Raw genomic sequence first — 16,906 nt, forward strand, 5'->3', positions numbered from 1 at the left:
ATAACGCATACTATTACTCCGCAGACCATTACAACGCGACTTTTACTCCGCATACCGTTACAACGCATAGCGCCTTGGGGCGCTGGATAGTGGTAAGTATAATTTACTATTCTAACTCCAGTCCCCGTGGACCCTAGGGAAGGTGTTGGATAGTAAATTATACTTATTCCCTATCCTAAAGCGCCCCCCAGCGCAATGCGTTGTAATGGTATGCAGAGTAATGGTCGCGTTGTAATGGTAGTGCGGAGTAAAAGATCCGTTGTAACGGGTGTATACCCATAGAAACATACCACAAGGCGAACCTGCACTCTTGAGCTGCCAAGCAAAAGTCCCAGCTCTAGAGTGCTTTGAAGACAGTGAAAAACTCTCACAGGGTCATACATTCAATAACTCCCGAGACTTATGGGTAGGTTTTTAAATTTAAAAAAAGCATTCTAGCCCCCGCAACACTTCAGCAGTACCTTAGAGATGCCCCTGCCTGTACTTGGGGCACCACAAGGGGTGAGAAATTGCCTAAGAAGACCTTGCAGGGAATTACGGTGGGGAATACTCCTGCTGCTCTTTGTGGTTTTGTGCCGTGTTTTATTTATTTGTGGATTCCCCGGTCCCAACTGGGCTCCCAGAGACCTTGCTTTTGTTGAGGGAGCACAGGGATCCCACTCCTGTGCTGCCCAGTTGGCTCCCCACCTGGTAGGCACTACTGTTTGCCAGCACTGGAGCCGGCATCTCAATTTTCCCCGCCCGCTCGATATGGGCAGGGTTTCTTTACTGCAGTGGCTGAACCAACCCCAGACATGGGCACAAGGAGCCGGGGTGGCACACAATCACTGGTGGGGTGCAGCATCCCCCCCCATCCACTTCTCGCTCATGACATTGGGTCCCAGCGATGGGGTCCCAGGGGCCAAAAGAAGGCTCGGGGAGGGGAGGCACACAAGCCTCCCAAACTTATTTTTTTTAAAACAATCTTTCAACAACTCCCCAGGCCCTAGCCCACCCTGAGGGATTTTTATTAGAATGGTAGGCTCTCTCTCTCTCTCTTTTTTGTTTTTTAGATTTTCCTGCAGTAACGTATAAAAATAAACACATTTTGGTCCTGGCAGGGTCCCTCTTGGACCTTCCTCCCCCTCAAGAACTGGGAGGGGAGCAGGATATCCCTACCCAGACCCACTCCCTGTTCTTTTTTTAATATATTTGTTTCAGGACTCAGAGACTTAGTCCAAAGTCTTAAATGGCTGGTCAACATCTTCGTTGATGCGAAGCAGCAGCCAATCACTTTTCATCTTTTGGCCTGCCTGTTCCGCTGCACTCCCGCGCCTTTAAATAGATATACATGTAGAACCTTGCTCTCTCACAAAGACTTCTTAATGGATTTACACTAAATCACAAAAAGCCTGCTTTCTTGGTAAAGATCTAGCTTTCTGGCAAGTTAAGTGCAATTCTGTACAAACATTTTGGTTGTAGCATTGTCTAAAGTTTCTATAGGAACATACATGGGGAAATGAAATATGGACCACCCCCATTTTTGGAAGAAAGAACAATGTGCAAAGGTACTGTTCACAATGGTGTTCAAATCTCCTTTATTCCTTTCCAATAAGCCAGCAAGCAAAACCTTGCTTCTAAAAGAGTCCGGTACAGAAAAGGCAATTCTTTTCAAAGAAGCAAGGGATACCATTTTTGTAAACCATCTCTGATGTGCCCCTTATGAGAATCAGGAAGGAAGGTTGCAATAACTCACCGATATTCTTGCATTTGAGGGTTATTAATTAATGCTTGAAGCACTTGCCCTTGGGGCAGCGGATGTTTCCTACATAAGTGTGCTAATTCATGTTGAGAAGAAGAAGATTTAAGAGGTCATTTTCTATCTACGGAGTCTCCTCTCACTCTTCCTCAAACCAGTGAAACTCTTCTTCAGAGTTCACACTTCTTTGAGCCAAGCTCATGCTTACCCTCCCCTTGGTCACCTCTCTGAACCTACGTCTATCCCCACACTCGCATCACACTGAATCCACTTTTACAGCCTCTGATGCCACACTCACTGCCTCTCGAATTCATACTCACCTCTCCTCTGTCCAAAAGTTGAGTTTTTGCTGTGCTGTCTGGGAAGAGTACAGGAGCCTATCACTGCTGTGCTGGTGATGCCTCTCTGGGGAGAGCTGCTGCCTTAGCTGCTCCAGTTCACGCTCATACATCATCCTCTGTTCCTCCAAAGCATTTTGCTTTTCTTCTAGATACTGCTTTTCCAAAATCTGAACAACATTTTGCACTGGATCTGTGGAGAGATAATATGAAGTATATTCTTGTCAGTAAAACTGTAATTGCAGAAATGCACTATGATGAGAAGGAAACATACAGCTACTTAGCTTAGCATATATGTAGCTATGACTATAACAAGAAAATTAGAAATTTATGTTATATTTGAAGATAAAGCTATGTGTTGATATCTAATATTTCAAATTTCACCTAGATTATTTGGCAATCATTCTAACTTGACAGAATTGGCAATTTGATTCTGCATTATTACTCCCAATAAGCAGTCTTTCAGCCTGGCACCTGAAGATATTCAACAGATGGTCAGTCAGCAGTTAGACATTTCCTTCAGGACTATTTGTCTGCTTATACACTAATACCTTCCATTCAGGAAGTCAATGTCCTTGCGATACTGGTGACTTTTGTTTACAGGTCCACTTAGATAATCCGCCTTCAGTGGGATGAACAAATTACTCACCTTTTGTAATCCTCTGTCTGGAGGTTATATTATTTAACTGTTGATTACTCACATTTAGAGTATCCCCAGCAATCAGACTGGATGCAGAGATTTCTTCTAGTATTGCTTCTGCATGCTGGTAGGCAGCACGCATGTCGTTGCATTGAACATGATGTGATGAAGTGGGGTCACATATAAGTGCCACCTCCGGCGAGTTGAGGCTAGTTTCTTACAGCTTTCTTTTTCCATGCCCCTAGACAAGAAGTGTAAAACTAACTGTCTGAGAGTGTGTGCTGATCGTCTAACTTGGGACCTTTTTAGACATTTAAGAGGGCACTGCACAGAAAGGGGAGGTAGAACAGCAGTGAGAAATCGACAGAGAATCCCTCAGAATGAACATTACCAAAGGTAAGATGCTTGTTCTTCTGATGAAGGATACTAATGGCAGACTCCTTACCTTTTCATTGGATACTACAGCTGTGGACACAATCAAGTCATGCAGGACCAGGTGGGTGAAACAGCCCTCCTTGTGGATTAGACAGTCAATCGACAGTAGTGCCTAGTTAATGTATGCATGGATGCCAAAGTAGCAGCCTGGCAGATATCCAACTCCAGAACACCCCGAGTCAGCACCTGGGTAGCAGCTTTTGCTCGGGTGGCAATAAACCCTAAGGCACTAATTAGGCTCCTTTTTGGCTGGGAAATAGCATTTTTTTTAGCACAGGACTAACGTAGACACAGTACATATTGAACTGTGTTTTCTTTCTTAGCACCAGCAAAGCGGATAAAAAGATGCCCATTCACTCAGTGATCCTTAGTGTACTCTAAGTAAAAGCTACGGGTTCTTATGGAGTCCTTCTGGTGAAGTCTCTCATCCTCCTTAGAGGGGTGTGGTAGAGAAAAAAAAGCAGGAAGGGTGATGTATTTTTCCACTTTGAAGGGCAACACCACCTTCAGCAGACAAAAAATAGGAGTATGGGAAGAGGAGGCATATAAGGGTAGCATTGACAATCTGTAGCTCAGTGACATGGCACGCAGCAGTAACTGCAATGAGAAACTGTGTCTTAATGACCAGCAATCTCAGTTAACAACTGTGCAAAAGGTATGCATATCAAGAACACAAGGATCATGCTGTTAGTGCGAGAGGGGGAGAGGGGTTGTTGGGTGGGGGTTTTCATATGGTTTATGTGATCTGTAATGCCCTTTATTTCTCCTTGATCTCATTACCGAAAAGTCAAAGTCATGATGCTTTAAGTTTATTGTGCAGATGTCTGGGTTACAGAGCCCTGCTATATATGTCATTTGATGAATAAAAGTTGTTTAAAAAAAAAAAGAACACAAGGATCAAGTTGAGGTCCCATTGGGGCATAATGAAGGGTGCAGAAGGGAACATATATGGAAGCCCGTTTAGGAAACACATCACACTTGAATAAAGGTGGTTTGTCAGGCAAATATAGAAAGGCTGAAAGAGGCAACAGATATCCTTTAACTGTGCCCACACGAAAGCCTTGCTGAGCCAGTGACAAAACAAACATTAGACAGCTTGGCCTAAAGAGGGTAACCTGATTGCCTCTGCACCAGACAAAGAACTTCACACAATGACCAGAATACATTTATTTGGTAGACTGATGCTAAGCTAGAAAGATAATATATTCTATCACTTCAGGCAGATCAAATCCACATGGTTGATGCCACTCAACCTCAAAGCATTAAGTGTAGTTTGTGGAGATTTGGGAACAGAACCCTGCAAGGGCAGCTAAGCAAGGAGATCAACGTAAAGAGGTGGGTGGATCAAAGGGCAAATGCTAAGGCTCAGGAAACAAACTCTATTAGGATGAGTTTGCTCGGTCCCTCCTGATCTTCTTCAGAACTCGGGCAGCAGTGGCTGAGGTGATAAGTCTTATGGCAGACCAGAGCCCCACTGCAGGTAGAATACATCTCCCAATGAATCTAGAGATAGAAACTGCAGCATGCAGTAATCGCAACACTGCACATTCTCAGTAGTAGTTAAAAGATCTATCCAGGGCATGTACCACTGAGCTAACATGCCTTGAACCAGCTATGGATGCACATGTAAGTCATGCTCACTAGATGAAGCCTTCTGAGCTTGCTCACCCAGCACTTAGTGAGCTCATCAAATGATTGATTTCCTATTTTAGAGATCCCTTGGAGATCAAGCTGACACCATAAACACAGTGCTTCTTGGCACAGGACTTGCAAACCCAGTCCCACATGGCTGCTGTTTTGTCCATCAAGAACTAAACTGGCTTCTCCCTGATGGAAGGCCTTCTGAGCCAACCAAATGACATGAAGTTCCAGAATGCTGATGTGGTTCCTCTGCTGCACTGGAGACCAAAGACCCTGACCTCCATCTCTTCTGAAACAAAGAATATTTCACAAATTTCTTTCAATTCCCTATGCAGTTTGAACCCGATGTATGCATTTTTATGTTTTTGCAGTTTTATCTATGGAGACAATAAATAATCATTATTTTCTTTAATGAACTGACATTCTATCCCAGATCACTGGAAAGGCTTCTTCTTTAGTTTCTCTCTTTCAAGGCATCTCAAGGTTTTTTGCACTACCTCCTGCAAGCTGATCATAACCAATCCCTCTGTATTCCTCGGTCATACAAGCAAGCCTGAACAAAGCATGTGACGATCTTGTACAATCACTTGAAAAACTACCCTTGTTACTGCACAATCAACTAAATCCAACAGATTATCGTGCCTTCACTATTGCCGTCACACCATCCTCAAGCACGTCTACACACTTGTGTATCAGTGCCACTTCTTCCCTTACATCATTATCCACAATGTGATTACCCATACCTTCCCATGCTGCTCTTATCCTCGTCTTCATTACTCAGAATCCACCATCCTGCCATCTGTCCTTTTTAAACTCTATAACTACTTCACTACAACAGCAGATCTCCTCCTGAAACCTAAATCTAAAGCCTAAATTCACACTGCATTATCGTCAAACTACCTTTAAATAAATCATCTAAGGCTTTTACCTTCTGACATTTTTGTGATGTTTTAAGGATACTCCTTAAGGAGTACTAAGGATACTCCTGTAGTCTGCTTTTCACCTTGTAAGTTGTTTCCATTTCTAAAAGCTTTGCTTTGACAAAACCTTTATAGCTTAAAATAATACTTCCACTGTACCTAACAAAGTTTCCCTCTACGCTCTAGCTCATTTTCAATTCTATAGGGAAACAGCCTTCACAACAAGGTTTTTACCACGTTGTACCTTTACCATGCATGGTTTTAGAACGCATATGCTTTTACAATCTATGCCTTTACCATGCATTTAAGGTAAGTTAAGGGGTCTCGGGGGTTTCCCCCCCACAAAGACACACATATATATATATATATATATACACACACACACACACACAATGCATGGTAAAGGCATACATTGTAAAAGTATATGCATTCTAAAAAGAGTGGTAAAGCCATGCAGAGTATTTCTCTTCATTGTTCTGTCATACAACCATTATGTACAGCCTCCTCCTGTTGCTCTCTACCTGTCATCTTCACAAATGTTGGTTAATTGGTCTAGAAGCTGGAAGGCTGCGGGGTCGAGAATGTTACCAGCATGGTATACAAGTGTGCGTGTGTGTGTGTGCCCGTGCTGTGAGTGCACAACTATATGTCAAAGTTGAATCATGACTTTTTTGATGGCCCTGCAATGGCTCTGATCTAACGTGTGTGCAGGGACCTAGAACTGTCCATGGAAAAGCAAGGATCAGAATCTGTTTTGTGACCTGGAAGGGAGGACCAACCCTGCAACATAGGACTACTGTGTCCAGGTCCTGGGTTCATCACATAATCTGTGATGGCTGCGTAGCATACTATATTGATTAGTAGTCTTGGCTAGAGCTTTTTCTGTGTCAAAGTGGAGTGCAGTATACTGACCTCTGTTATGTAAACGTATCTGCTGTAGTGTGACCCACAGATCCTTGCCCTGACATTTTATGTGCCTGTTGAGTGCATGTATGTGCGGTGGATGTGTAGTACAGGTGTAGTAAAAAATTCCATGCGTGGTGAAAGTTTGAGTGCTGGGACCAGTTGAATCCATTTTGAAAGGCCACTGGGGTAGCATGACAAAAGATAAAGGGTAGATACCTCATCCCCATACAGCATAGTCTACTGACTATTTCTGTGGCTGGGTGTGGAGACCCAAACAATGAAGTGAGGGAGGATGGAGACAGGGCTACCTTTAAAAATTCATACCACAAAAACAGAGAGGAGGGGGTCCATGGGAGCAAGTTTAAAGACCTGCAAGGAAGGTATCCCCTATTAGCGTACACTTATAACACAAAGAATCCTCGGGTCTGTGCTACATACCACCTATGGTGGGTGACTGTTTTCATTCTCAAAGGGATTTCTCCCATATGGGGGCTTTGTGAGACACTAGCTCATTACTTCTTAGCTTTTTCCTTTATGTTAGCACAGACCCGAGGATCCTATGTGTTATAAGTCTACCTTTAAAAATTCCATTAGGTCCATATTATCAAAGGCATGCTTATTAGTTCTTGAGAGCAACCATTTAGTAGATTGTAAGGGTAAGGAGTGGGTTGAGATCTTAGGTTTGGTAAATGTGAGGACGTTTTTAAGCAGGTTCTTTCCTTTTGTCTGTTCCTAGTTACAACTTCAGAAAGCCTGATGACAGAAAGGTGCTGAGATATTAAACTTTAATGTGCGCTTGTTTTGAAAACTCATGCTTGGAAACAGCACCTTTGCTACCAGCTGTGTGAACAATCAGGTTGCACAAAGGCTGTGTGTGCAAGAAAGCTGGAAAATTACATTTGAAAGGGAGCCAACCCGAACCGTTTCTGAAACCTTAAGAAAGTTGATCCACAAATCCTGTCTGGAAAATGGGTTTTAAATGTGTAACACATACCACCTCATCTTGTTCCGGTTCCACATTCTTAATCATCAAGGAGGGGAGTGCTCTTCAGAGCACTCAGAAATATGCTGTTTGACCAGGACTGGTGTTTATTTTAGAGTCCATCTCCCAGAGGTGAGGGGGCATCACCTGAAGTCTGCACTTCTCGCTGAAGGAGCTGAGGTTCTGCTTAGCACCTAGACGCCTGCCTGGCCATTTTTTAGCAGAGTGCCTGGCCCTTCAGGAGGACAGACTATCCAGGAGGAGAAGGCCAGTATCTTCTCAGCAACTGTGGGGTGAAAGACTGGTGCTGCCTCTGTCCAATGTCTGGACCGACACAAAAGAGAAGCCTCTGTATTGGCACTAGCCCTGATCGAGATAAGGAGACAGCAAGTGGTGAAGACAAAAATTCCAGCAGACGCGGACTTGGCCACCATCCTCCAGGCCATCCACGCATCTCAGACCTCGGTGGAAGGCAAAATCGCAGAAGTCCGAGTCAACATGACTCTCATTCGGCAGGACCTCCGTAACTTCATTGCCCGGATTACAGAGACTGAAACCCGCATCTCCACTGTTGAAGATGATGTTCAACAACTTAAGGGGCAGGTGGCCCGTCTTCAGTCGCACACCCAGGAGTTGCACCGTCGGATAGTGGATGCCGAAAATAGATCTCAACGCAATAACCTCCGCCTGGTGGGCTTTCCGGAGGGAGTGGAGCAGGGCCGTGCGGCGGATTTCCTGGAGAAGTGGTTGCGGTCGTAGGTCCCGGAGGGCTCTCTCTCGCCATGGTTTGCGATTTAGCGGGCCCACCGGTCTTTGGCCCCGTGGCCGGCTCCGGGTGCGCCCCCACCCATTCATCATGCGGTTTCTCAATTGCAAAGACCACAACATTATCCTGGTTGAAGCCTGCAAACAGCGGCTGCTCTACGAAAATGATGATCAATGATCATCATGATCTTCCCAGACTACACCCGCGAGGACCAGGGCCAACGCCGCTCCTTTCGGGAGGTCAAGCAATAGCGGAGGGCACTCAACATTCAATACCGGCTCCTGTTCCCGGCTCGCCTGCGCGTGGTGTTCGCGAACAAGACACTGTTCTCTGATGACCCGACAGCGGCCTGGACCTGGGCGATGGAGGAGCACCCTCTGCGGGCCGGGGATCGGAGGCTGGACTCGGAGGGGAAGGGGCGGGGGCGGTCTTGACCTCCCCGCTCCTTTCGCTCCCCAACCCCAGCGTAATGGCTCCCCCAGGAGCCGTGGGCAGAGAAGGGCCCGCTCGGCCTCCCTGCCAGGTCACTCACAGCAACCGGTGTCTCTCTCCGGGGGGCACTTGACTGGGAGGCGCTCCGGCTCCTCTGGTTGCCTGATGGCGGGGGTGCTCCGCCCGGGTCCTCGGCGATCGACCTTCCAAAATCGGACCTCTCCCGTAGCCCGGTGCTCCTGCACGACCCTGCTTGAACTGGTCTCTGTGGTCTCTGCCCGCTGGGCCTAGCTCCGCGGCCGGAGATGGTTCTCTAACCCAGAACATTTCTTACTTTCCCGATGGACTTGTATACATACATCCGGACACGAGGAGGGGTCCTCCATGCTTTCCCATTCCCAAACGTTTTTAGTTTGGTTGTTACTCACTGGTTTATTGTTAGGGCGACAGATGCTTCTGTTCCTGAAATGTAGGGTGGGGGGGTGGGAGAGGGGTTGGGGGGTGGGACCGTTGTCCCGTGTTTCAGTTAATTTTTTGTTCTTTTCCTGTTCTTTAGTTTCGCTACACCAGCTTTCCTATGGCACCCAGATTTGCACCACCTGAGACATACAGATCTCCCTTCCGATGCTCCAATGGACCTGTTTTTGTGTTTTGTAGTTCTACCACACCAGCATTCACAAAGCACCCTGACGTACACCCGATAGGGCAGACAGACTGGGCCTCCCCTTTCAGACTTGTAGTTCCACTGCCAACTCAAGCGCCATGTCCGACACACCATTGATAAACACCCCCCTGCGCATCATGTCATGGAATGTTAATGGCCTCCTGGACCGCTTTAAACGTACGGCTGTCCTCAGATACGCGCAGCGCTTAGGGGCGGACATCTTACTCTTACAAGAAACGCACCTGCTGGGTAATCGGTGTCCCTTCTTAACGCGGTACGGCTATGATACGAGTGTGGCACTCCGGTTTTACAAGGGCTTCCCGAGGGGTGGCGATCCTGGTGAGACACTCTCTTCCTCTGGTGACTGTCCAAACGACTCTTGATGCCCAGGGTACTTTTGAGGCCCTCAGTGGCACACTAAACGGCAACCCGCTTAACCTGGTGTCCCTTTATTCTCCCCCCTCGATGCTGGCGACGATCCTAGCTAAGTATGTTGACCTCCTGGCGTCCCTGCCCCCTGGTCCCACATTGCTTGGGGGTGACTTTAACGCGGTCTCATCACCCGACCTTGACACGACATGCCCTCCATCCCCTGGTAGAATCGCACAGGCCAAACAGCTGAGGTCTTGGTCTGCATCACTAGGTTTATGCGATTCAAGACAATGGTGTTAGGAAGGTGGTGTGGCAGGAGCTAACGCAGTACTTTCTCTCTAATGAGGGCTCCGTGTCTTCCCCAGGCAACCTATGGGAGGCGGGCAAGGCCACGATTAGAGGGGTCGCCGAGGGTCAACTCAAGCTCCAGCGACAAGCCCAACTGGAACAGATTACCTCACGGGAGGCGCAAGCTCTGCGCCTCAAACGTGCCTCTTCCCGATCACCAGATGCTTCCGATACAAGACTACTGACCCAGCTCCGGTCGGAGATCAAGCAGCTGTTGCTGGACGCGGCCAAACTCCTTTAGTGCTCCTCAGTGGCCATGGTGTATGGATGGGGCAACAAGAATGGCTCGCTCCTTCACTGCCTGGCTATTTACCCAAGGGCATACCGTATAATCCCTGAAATAGCGGCACCAGCCTTTGCCGCCTACTACTGAAAGCTATACGAAACCCGAGGCCCAACCCTGTCCCTTACGGATCTGATGGACGTGGAGGGTGGCCGCCTTCCACGTGTGGACACTGCTGCTCAAGTTCATCTGGATCGCCCCATTTCCCGCAAGGAAATTGGTGACGCAATCGCTCGTGTCATCCGGCAAGACACCGGGCCCAGATGGCCTTCCTCAGGAATACCATGCCCAATACCGGGATGTTCTCATCCCCCACCTGGACGCGTTATTTCGCGAGGCGGTGGAGAAGGGCTCCTTCCCTCAGGAAACGGACATGGCCACCATCGTAGTCCTTCCGAAATCCCAGCCCCCCTCACCACAATGCGCAGATTACCGCCCCATTTCACTCATCAACACGGAGGTCAAACTGTTTGCCACCCTCCTTGCCCAGTGCCTCAATCCCCATCTGTCTACTTTGGTCCACCCTGACCAATGCGGGTTTATGCCCTCTCGCGGCACTCAACACAGTCTTCGCAGACTGCACTCCGCCTTGGCCCATCGCCACCTCCTCGGCCCATCGCCACCTCCTCAGCCCATACCTAACGCTTCTCCTGGTAGACTTTGAGAAGGCCTTCGACTCAGTGGACTGGGGCTTCCTTCAAGATGTTCTTGACAGGATGGGACTTGGTCCCCACTTTCGGGCCATGGTCAATGTTCTGTATGCCCTGTCGGGGGCTAATGTTCTAGTAAACGGAGTCCTGTCGGAGCCCTTCTCGGTCTGTAGAGGGACGAGGCAGGGTTGTCCCGTCTCTCCCCTGCTTTTTACCTTAGTGATGGAGCCCTTGGCGGCCTTGATGCGGTCTAGCGGTCAGGTGCGGGGATGGGAATTGGAATGGCCCAGTGCTGAACAGGATAAAAATCGCCCTCTACGCGGACGACGTGCTCATCTACTTGGCAGATCCTGCCCGGTCCGGCCCCCACTGTCTACGTATCTTGCAGTCCTTCGAACAGGCCTCAGGCCTCCGTTTGAATCCCAACAAATCCGTCCTGGTTCCCCTTCACCTCTCACGGAAATGCAATGTCTGGCAGTCCGAAATACCTCTACGTCGTCAATCATTCAAATACCTGGGGATTTGGGTGACCTTGCTGCCTGAGCTCAGCTAAGCCCTCAATGTCACTCCACTGGTGAAGCAGGCCAAGGCGGGGGGGGGGGGGGGGAAGGGGGCGGAGCTAGCCTGCAACCGCGATGGCCGCCTAATGCCGGAGCTCCTCCGTCTCTTACCTCTATCCTCCATTTATCCTATTAGTTGAGCCCCACTTTTGCTGCTCTGTGACGCCTGGGAGAGAGACTCGGCGGTGGACACGTTTGTCCTGCCGATTGCCCTGGTGGTTTGCCCAGGGGACGCCGCGAGTCTCGTTGAGGCCTGGTCCGCGCTGAGGCCTAGTTGAGCAGCTACCTGGATTGCGAGACCACCGCGGCTGGTGCCGGGATTCCCTCGCGTTGCTGCTCCCGGTGACGCTCCTGGCTACGGAGCGATCCTGGTGGTGCCGCGACGACCCAACGGTGAGCGGCGCGAGTGGCTTAGGGGGTGCGGGATAGCAGCGGTGGGGGCCTTACTTTCGGGTCCTCCCCCCTCTTTCTCCCCCCCCCCCCCCGTGGAGAGGACCGCTCACCTCAGCGGCGCGCTAGAGCCGCGTGTGTGGAGTGCAGCGTGAAGTCTCCTGGGGCCCCCGGTCCTCACGGCTGGTTCCCTTCACTGCCTGGGTGTTGCGACGGCCTGTGTGCCCCCCTCTCAGATCCGCCTTGGGGGTGCCGTATGCGTGGCCGGTCCCGCAGCTCCGCGACTGGACACGAGGCACCCCCCGATGCCTAGGGGCGCTCCGGTGCATTGCTCGCTGCGCTGAGCAGTGGGAGGGGACGAGAACTTCTCGACTGCTGCTACGCCCTGTGCAGGCTTGGTTTGCCGGGCTGGGGGAGCTGGAGGCCTGGAAGTGTTGCGACCGCCATTTTTAACTATACCCCTCGTGCTAGATGGCAGGCAAGCTCCCAGCTGAGTGAATGGCCTTCCTGCCCTGTGGGGTGGCCTGACCAGTGTGCCCTCTCCGCGGCGTGGCCCTGGGGGCGCCGTCATGCACTGTAGATCTGGTGCGGTGCCCACAGCCAGGCTTGGCGATCCCTGGTATTGCTTCTGCTTGAGCTGGGGCATTGGGCGCTCGCTTGACGACGGGGCTTTCCTGCACTCTCCCGTATTGGCCTCCTTGGATTGCGGGGCCCCCATCCGCCTGTGTCGTTGGGTGGATAGACCCTATGGAGGGAGATTTAGTGGTGCTGGAACTGTCCTGCCGTGATCAGCCTAAATCCACTATCTGCAGTCCCTGGAGTGAGACTCTCTCTTTGGAAGTTCGACGCCTATATCCTGCGCAATTTAACTTTTGCGGTGAGTGTGCTGGTGTAGGGGCCTGATCTGCAGCTATTAGCGGTCCCTGTTCTGCCTCCCACCTTGAGAGTGCGCATTGCTTGCTAACAAGGGTCACTCGGACAGGACACAGCCCAAGATATCTTTTGGCCCCAGGGGTCCCAGACCGGTGGATGAAGCGGGGAACAGCGGTAATGCGGAACGCGACACGACGGAGGAGGCTCGGCAACAAGACTTGCGTGGCCTGCTCTTCGCCATGTAGAAGAACCTGCAGGGGGGAATGACTACTTTGGGAACCAAACTTGACGCTCTCACGTACCGCATGGACCGAATGGCTGAACGGCTGGACAAACATGCGGAGCGAATTGATATGCCGGAGAGAAGAATTACTGAAGTGGAGGAGGCGCAGACCTTCCTGGACGCTGAGAGTAAGCAGATCAGCAGAGCTATGCAGTCTCTACTTGATAAAACCGAGGATTTGGAAGCTCGCTCGCGGCGGTGCAACGTCCGCATCACGGGCCTTCCAGAGACCACACAGACCGGGAACATGGAACTGTTTGTCGAGAGCCTACTAAAGAAACTTCTTGGGGACACAGCTTTTTCTGCCATGTTTTTGGTCGAGAGGGCCCATCGTTCGCTGGGACCATGGCCTAAGCCGGCCCCCCCCCCCCCCCAAATCATAATCGCTAAACTGCTTAATTACCGTGACCACGACGTGGCTCTGAAGTTGGCTAGAGACAAGCAACCTTTGCAGTATGAAGGCTCGGTGCTCTCATTGTATCCGGATTTCACCGCTAGAGTGCAGGAGACTAGAAAGCAGTTTGCCCCAAATAAGCGTCAGCTACGGGAGATGGGAGCCGACTACGCAATGCTCTATCCAGCGAAGCGGAGGATTAACAGGCAAGGGAGGTCTATGATATTCACGGATCCCAAGGTGTTACAATAAGCCCTAAAGGAATGGCAGAGAGAGACCGGATCACTTAGAAACGGGGAGGCTGATGCTGCGGATGGCTACCTGGATGATCAGGACTGAATGGACCTTGTACAGATAAGCTGCACGATTTATAATGTATACTGATCAGATGCGTAGGGGGATTGGGGGGGGTATGTTGCTGTATGAGACTGAGCCCTGGGGGGGTATCTGTTTTGGCTGGTAACAGCAGCCCACAACGCGGATGGTCAATATATGTATAGTGTGACTCCTGCAGATGCCTTGATACTTCACTCGCTGCTATGCGATGTGAAACCCCGCTCTACTGTCCATTGGGTAATGACTGGAAAATGTTTGGACGATGGCATAGGTGTTTTGACATTCTCTAAGGGGTCTGTGCTTAACTTCATTTCTAGCTGCTGCTGAGGGGACTTATCGACCTATTATTTTTGCAGTGCGGGGTAACTAGTTCTGATTGCAATGTATTTTCAACTCCTAATCTGTTTTATTTTTTAGACTGGGACGGCGGGGGGCGATGATACTTATTTCTTCTTGTTGACTGCAGACTGCATGTGCGGGCTACCTCTGCCCTCGTGTGATATTCACTGAGGTCTAATATGCATTGGGGGGGTGGGATGGGATGGGATGTTTGATCTTGCTGTTCTGGCTTTGAGCCTTGTTGGAATGGTGCTGGGCCGTGGGATTGGGGCGGGAATTGGGGGGTGGAAGGGAGTACGCGGCCTAGTTGGGGTAGGGCAGGCGTGGGTGGGTGTTTGGGGGGGGAGTGTTCGGAGGGAATGGCATTTGTAATATACTGAGGCAGGTTACGTGGCGTTATTTAGATACGCTTTTCAAGTTTATGGGTGCGGCACTGACAGACCACATTAGTTCTAGAAGGTTCAGTTTTACTTTGGCGGGCGACACGTATACACTTTGGCATACGAGATGACGTTTGAGGAGGAATCCCCTCATACTTTAAGATTCTTGACATGGAACGTCCGGGGTCTAAACGACCATCGCAAGGTACGCAAGATTTTACAATACTTTGCTAGGCACAGGGTCGACATAGCGGTATTGCAGGAAACTCACCTCCCCATAGACAGCCCGATTCTCAGATACCGGGGCCTTGGGGGTAATGTCCACGCCGCTGGGTTCACGACGCACGCTAGAGGTGTCCTCACGTGGTTCAACCCAAAGTCCTCGCTGAGGTGGGCCCCCCTGGTGACGGATAGTGATGGAAGGTACACAATCACTAGTTGCTACGGCAAGGGCATGGATATGTGTGTAGTAAACCATATGGCCCCAATTACAACCACCCAGACTTTTACACTGCACTTACTACGAAGATTGCACCACACTCAGAGAAGCTGGTCTGCTGGGGTGGGGATTTTAACTTGACTAGACACCTGGGGCTAGATAGGTCAAATGGTCCGACTCGTTGCCATCTGCTTCTGCTCGGATGCTAACTGCGCAACTCGCCAATCTGGACTTGACTGACGTCTGGAGGCACAGGCACCCAACACTGGGAGGTACACTCACTATTCGGCCCCGCATAATATTCATACACGAATAGATTACTGGTTTGTTACATCCCATTTCCTTCCCAGCATACAGTCTTGCACTATCCTACCGCGCACTTACTCGGACCACTCTACAATTTTGATGGCACTCACCACGCTGACGCGACGGATTCTGCCTTTTGCTTGGCGCTTCCCTCCGTTTCCTTGCTGGATGCCCTCTTTAAGGAGGAACTGACGACGGCTATTGTTACTTTTTTCGAGACTAATGTGGGCTCTGTTGATTCCTTTCAATCTGTCTGGGAGGCGTTTAACCTCTTTGTCAGGGGTGTCACTATCTCTAAACAAGCGGGAGTACTGCAATCGATCAGGACCAGGCTCCAATCCTTAGAATCCAAGCGAAGGGACTTGGAGCTTCAGCCGCTCCAGACGAACGACGATGCCCTGACCCAAACGATCGCTGGGGTCTTATAGGAGTACAATGAGGAAGCGGATGCTGAAGTCAAGCATCTGGGCATATAAGCCACTGCTCGGTCCTATTGTGAGGGAGAACGTCCGGGCTCGGTTCTCGCGAGGCTCGCTAAGCGCAGCAGGGATAGGACAAGCATTCCTGTGTTGAGGTCTGAGACGACGGAAGGACCTCTCTCAAACACGCAAGTAGCAGAGCGCTTCCGGGAATATTATTCGCAGCTGAATGTGTCGCGTGGTCCAGCCTCGGAGGAAAGCATCAACGATTATCTTTCCCATATTGAGCTTCGGTGGCTCTCGAATCTACACCGTGAATTCCTGGCCCGGCCATTTGATCGGGAGGAAGTTGTCCTTGCGCTTACCGCGATGAAGGGGGGGAGCGCGCCTGGCAGTGATGGCCTCACTGTGGCCTTCTACCTCGGACCTCTTGATACCCCATCTGCTCACTTTGTTTGATGACATTGGCTAGCTCTGGATCAATGCGACCCACTATGAGAGAGGCGATAATCGTTGCTATTCTTAAACCTGGCAAGGACCCGGGGGACTGTGCGTCGTATCGCCCCTTGTCCCTTATGAATGTGGACGCGAAGATATTTGCCAAACTCCTTTCTAACCGTCTTCAACCTTTGGTCACCACTCTGGTGGCTCCAGAACAGACAGGTTTAGTTCCCACTCGTAACCTCACGTACAATATCCGAACGGTCTTTGCGGCTTTTCAACATACACGCCCGGAGGTTCCAGCGGTGGCCGTTTTTTTGGACATGGAAAAGGCCTTTGACTCTGTTGAGTGGCCTTTCCTTCGCCATGTCCTGGGTCGGATGGGTGTAGGACAGCTGTTCCTGCAACTTTTGGCGGTATTATATACTTCCCCTACTGCTAAGATACGTATTGGTTCGCTTATCACAGATCCTATTCGGATTAGCAGGGGGACGAGGCAAGGCTGTCCCCTTTCCTCGATCCTGTATGCGCTTGCGGCTGAACCCCTTGCCTGCGCCTTATGGGAATACCACAGTCATAGGGGTATTCGTTTCCCGACATATAATTTAATCGTGTCCACGTAGGCAGACGA

General features: G+C 50.0%; 1 protein-coding gene across 4 annotated transcripts in view; it reads right to left on the reverse strand.

Annotated features, from left to right (window-relative positions):
• KIF13A (kinesin family member 13A) overlaps positions 1–16,906 on the reverse strand; it is an 836,323-nt gene that overhangs the window by 290,631 nt on the left and 528,786 nt on the right. For all 4 annotated transcript variants that reach the window (XM_078687977.1, XM_078687975.1, XM_078687976.1 and 1 more), the window contains one exon: positions 2,059–2,269. In XM_078687977.1, the coding sequence (XP_078544103.1) occupies positions 2,059–2,269 (211 nt within the window). The remainder of the gene's footprint in view (positions 1–2,058; positions 2,270–16,906) is intronic.

The sequence above is a fragment of the Lissotriton helveticus genome, chromosome 4_1, assembly GCF_964261635.1.
Source record: "Lissotriton helveticus chromosome 4_1, aLisHel1.1, whole genome shotgun sequence".
Taxonomy (NCBI): Eukaryota; Metazoa; Chordata; class Amphibia; order Caudata; family Salamandridae; genus Lissotriton; species Lissotriton helveticus.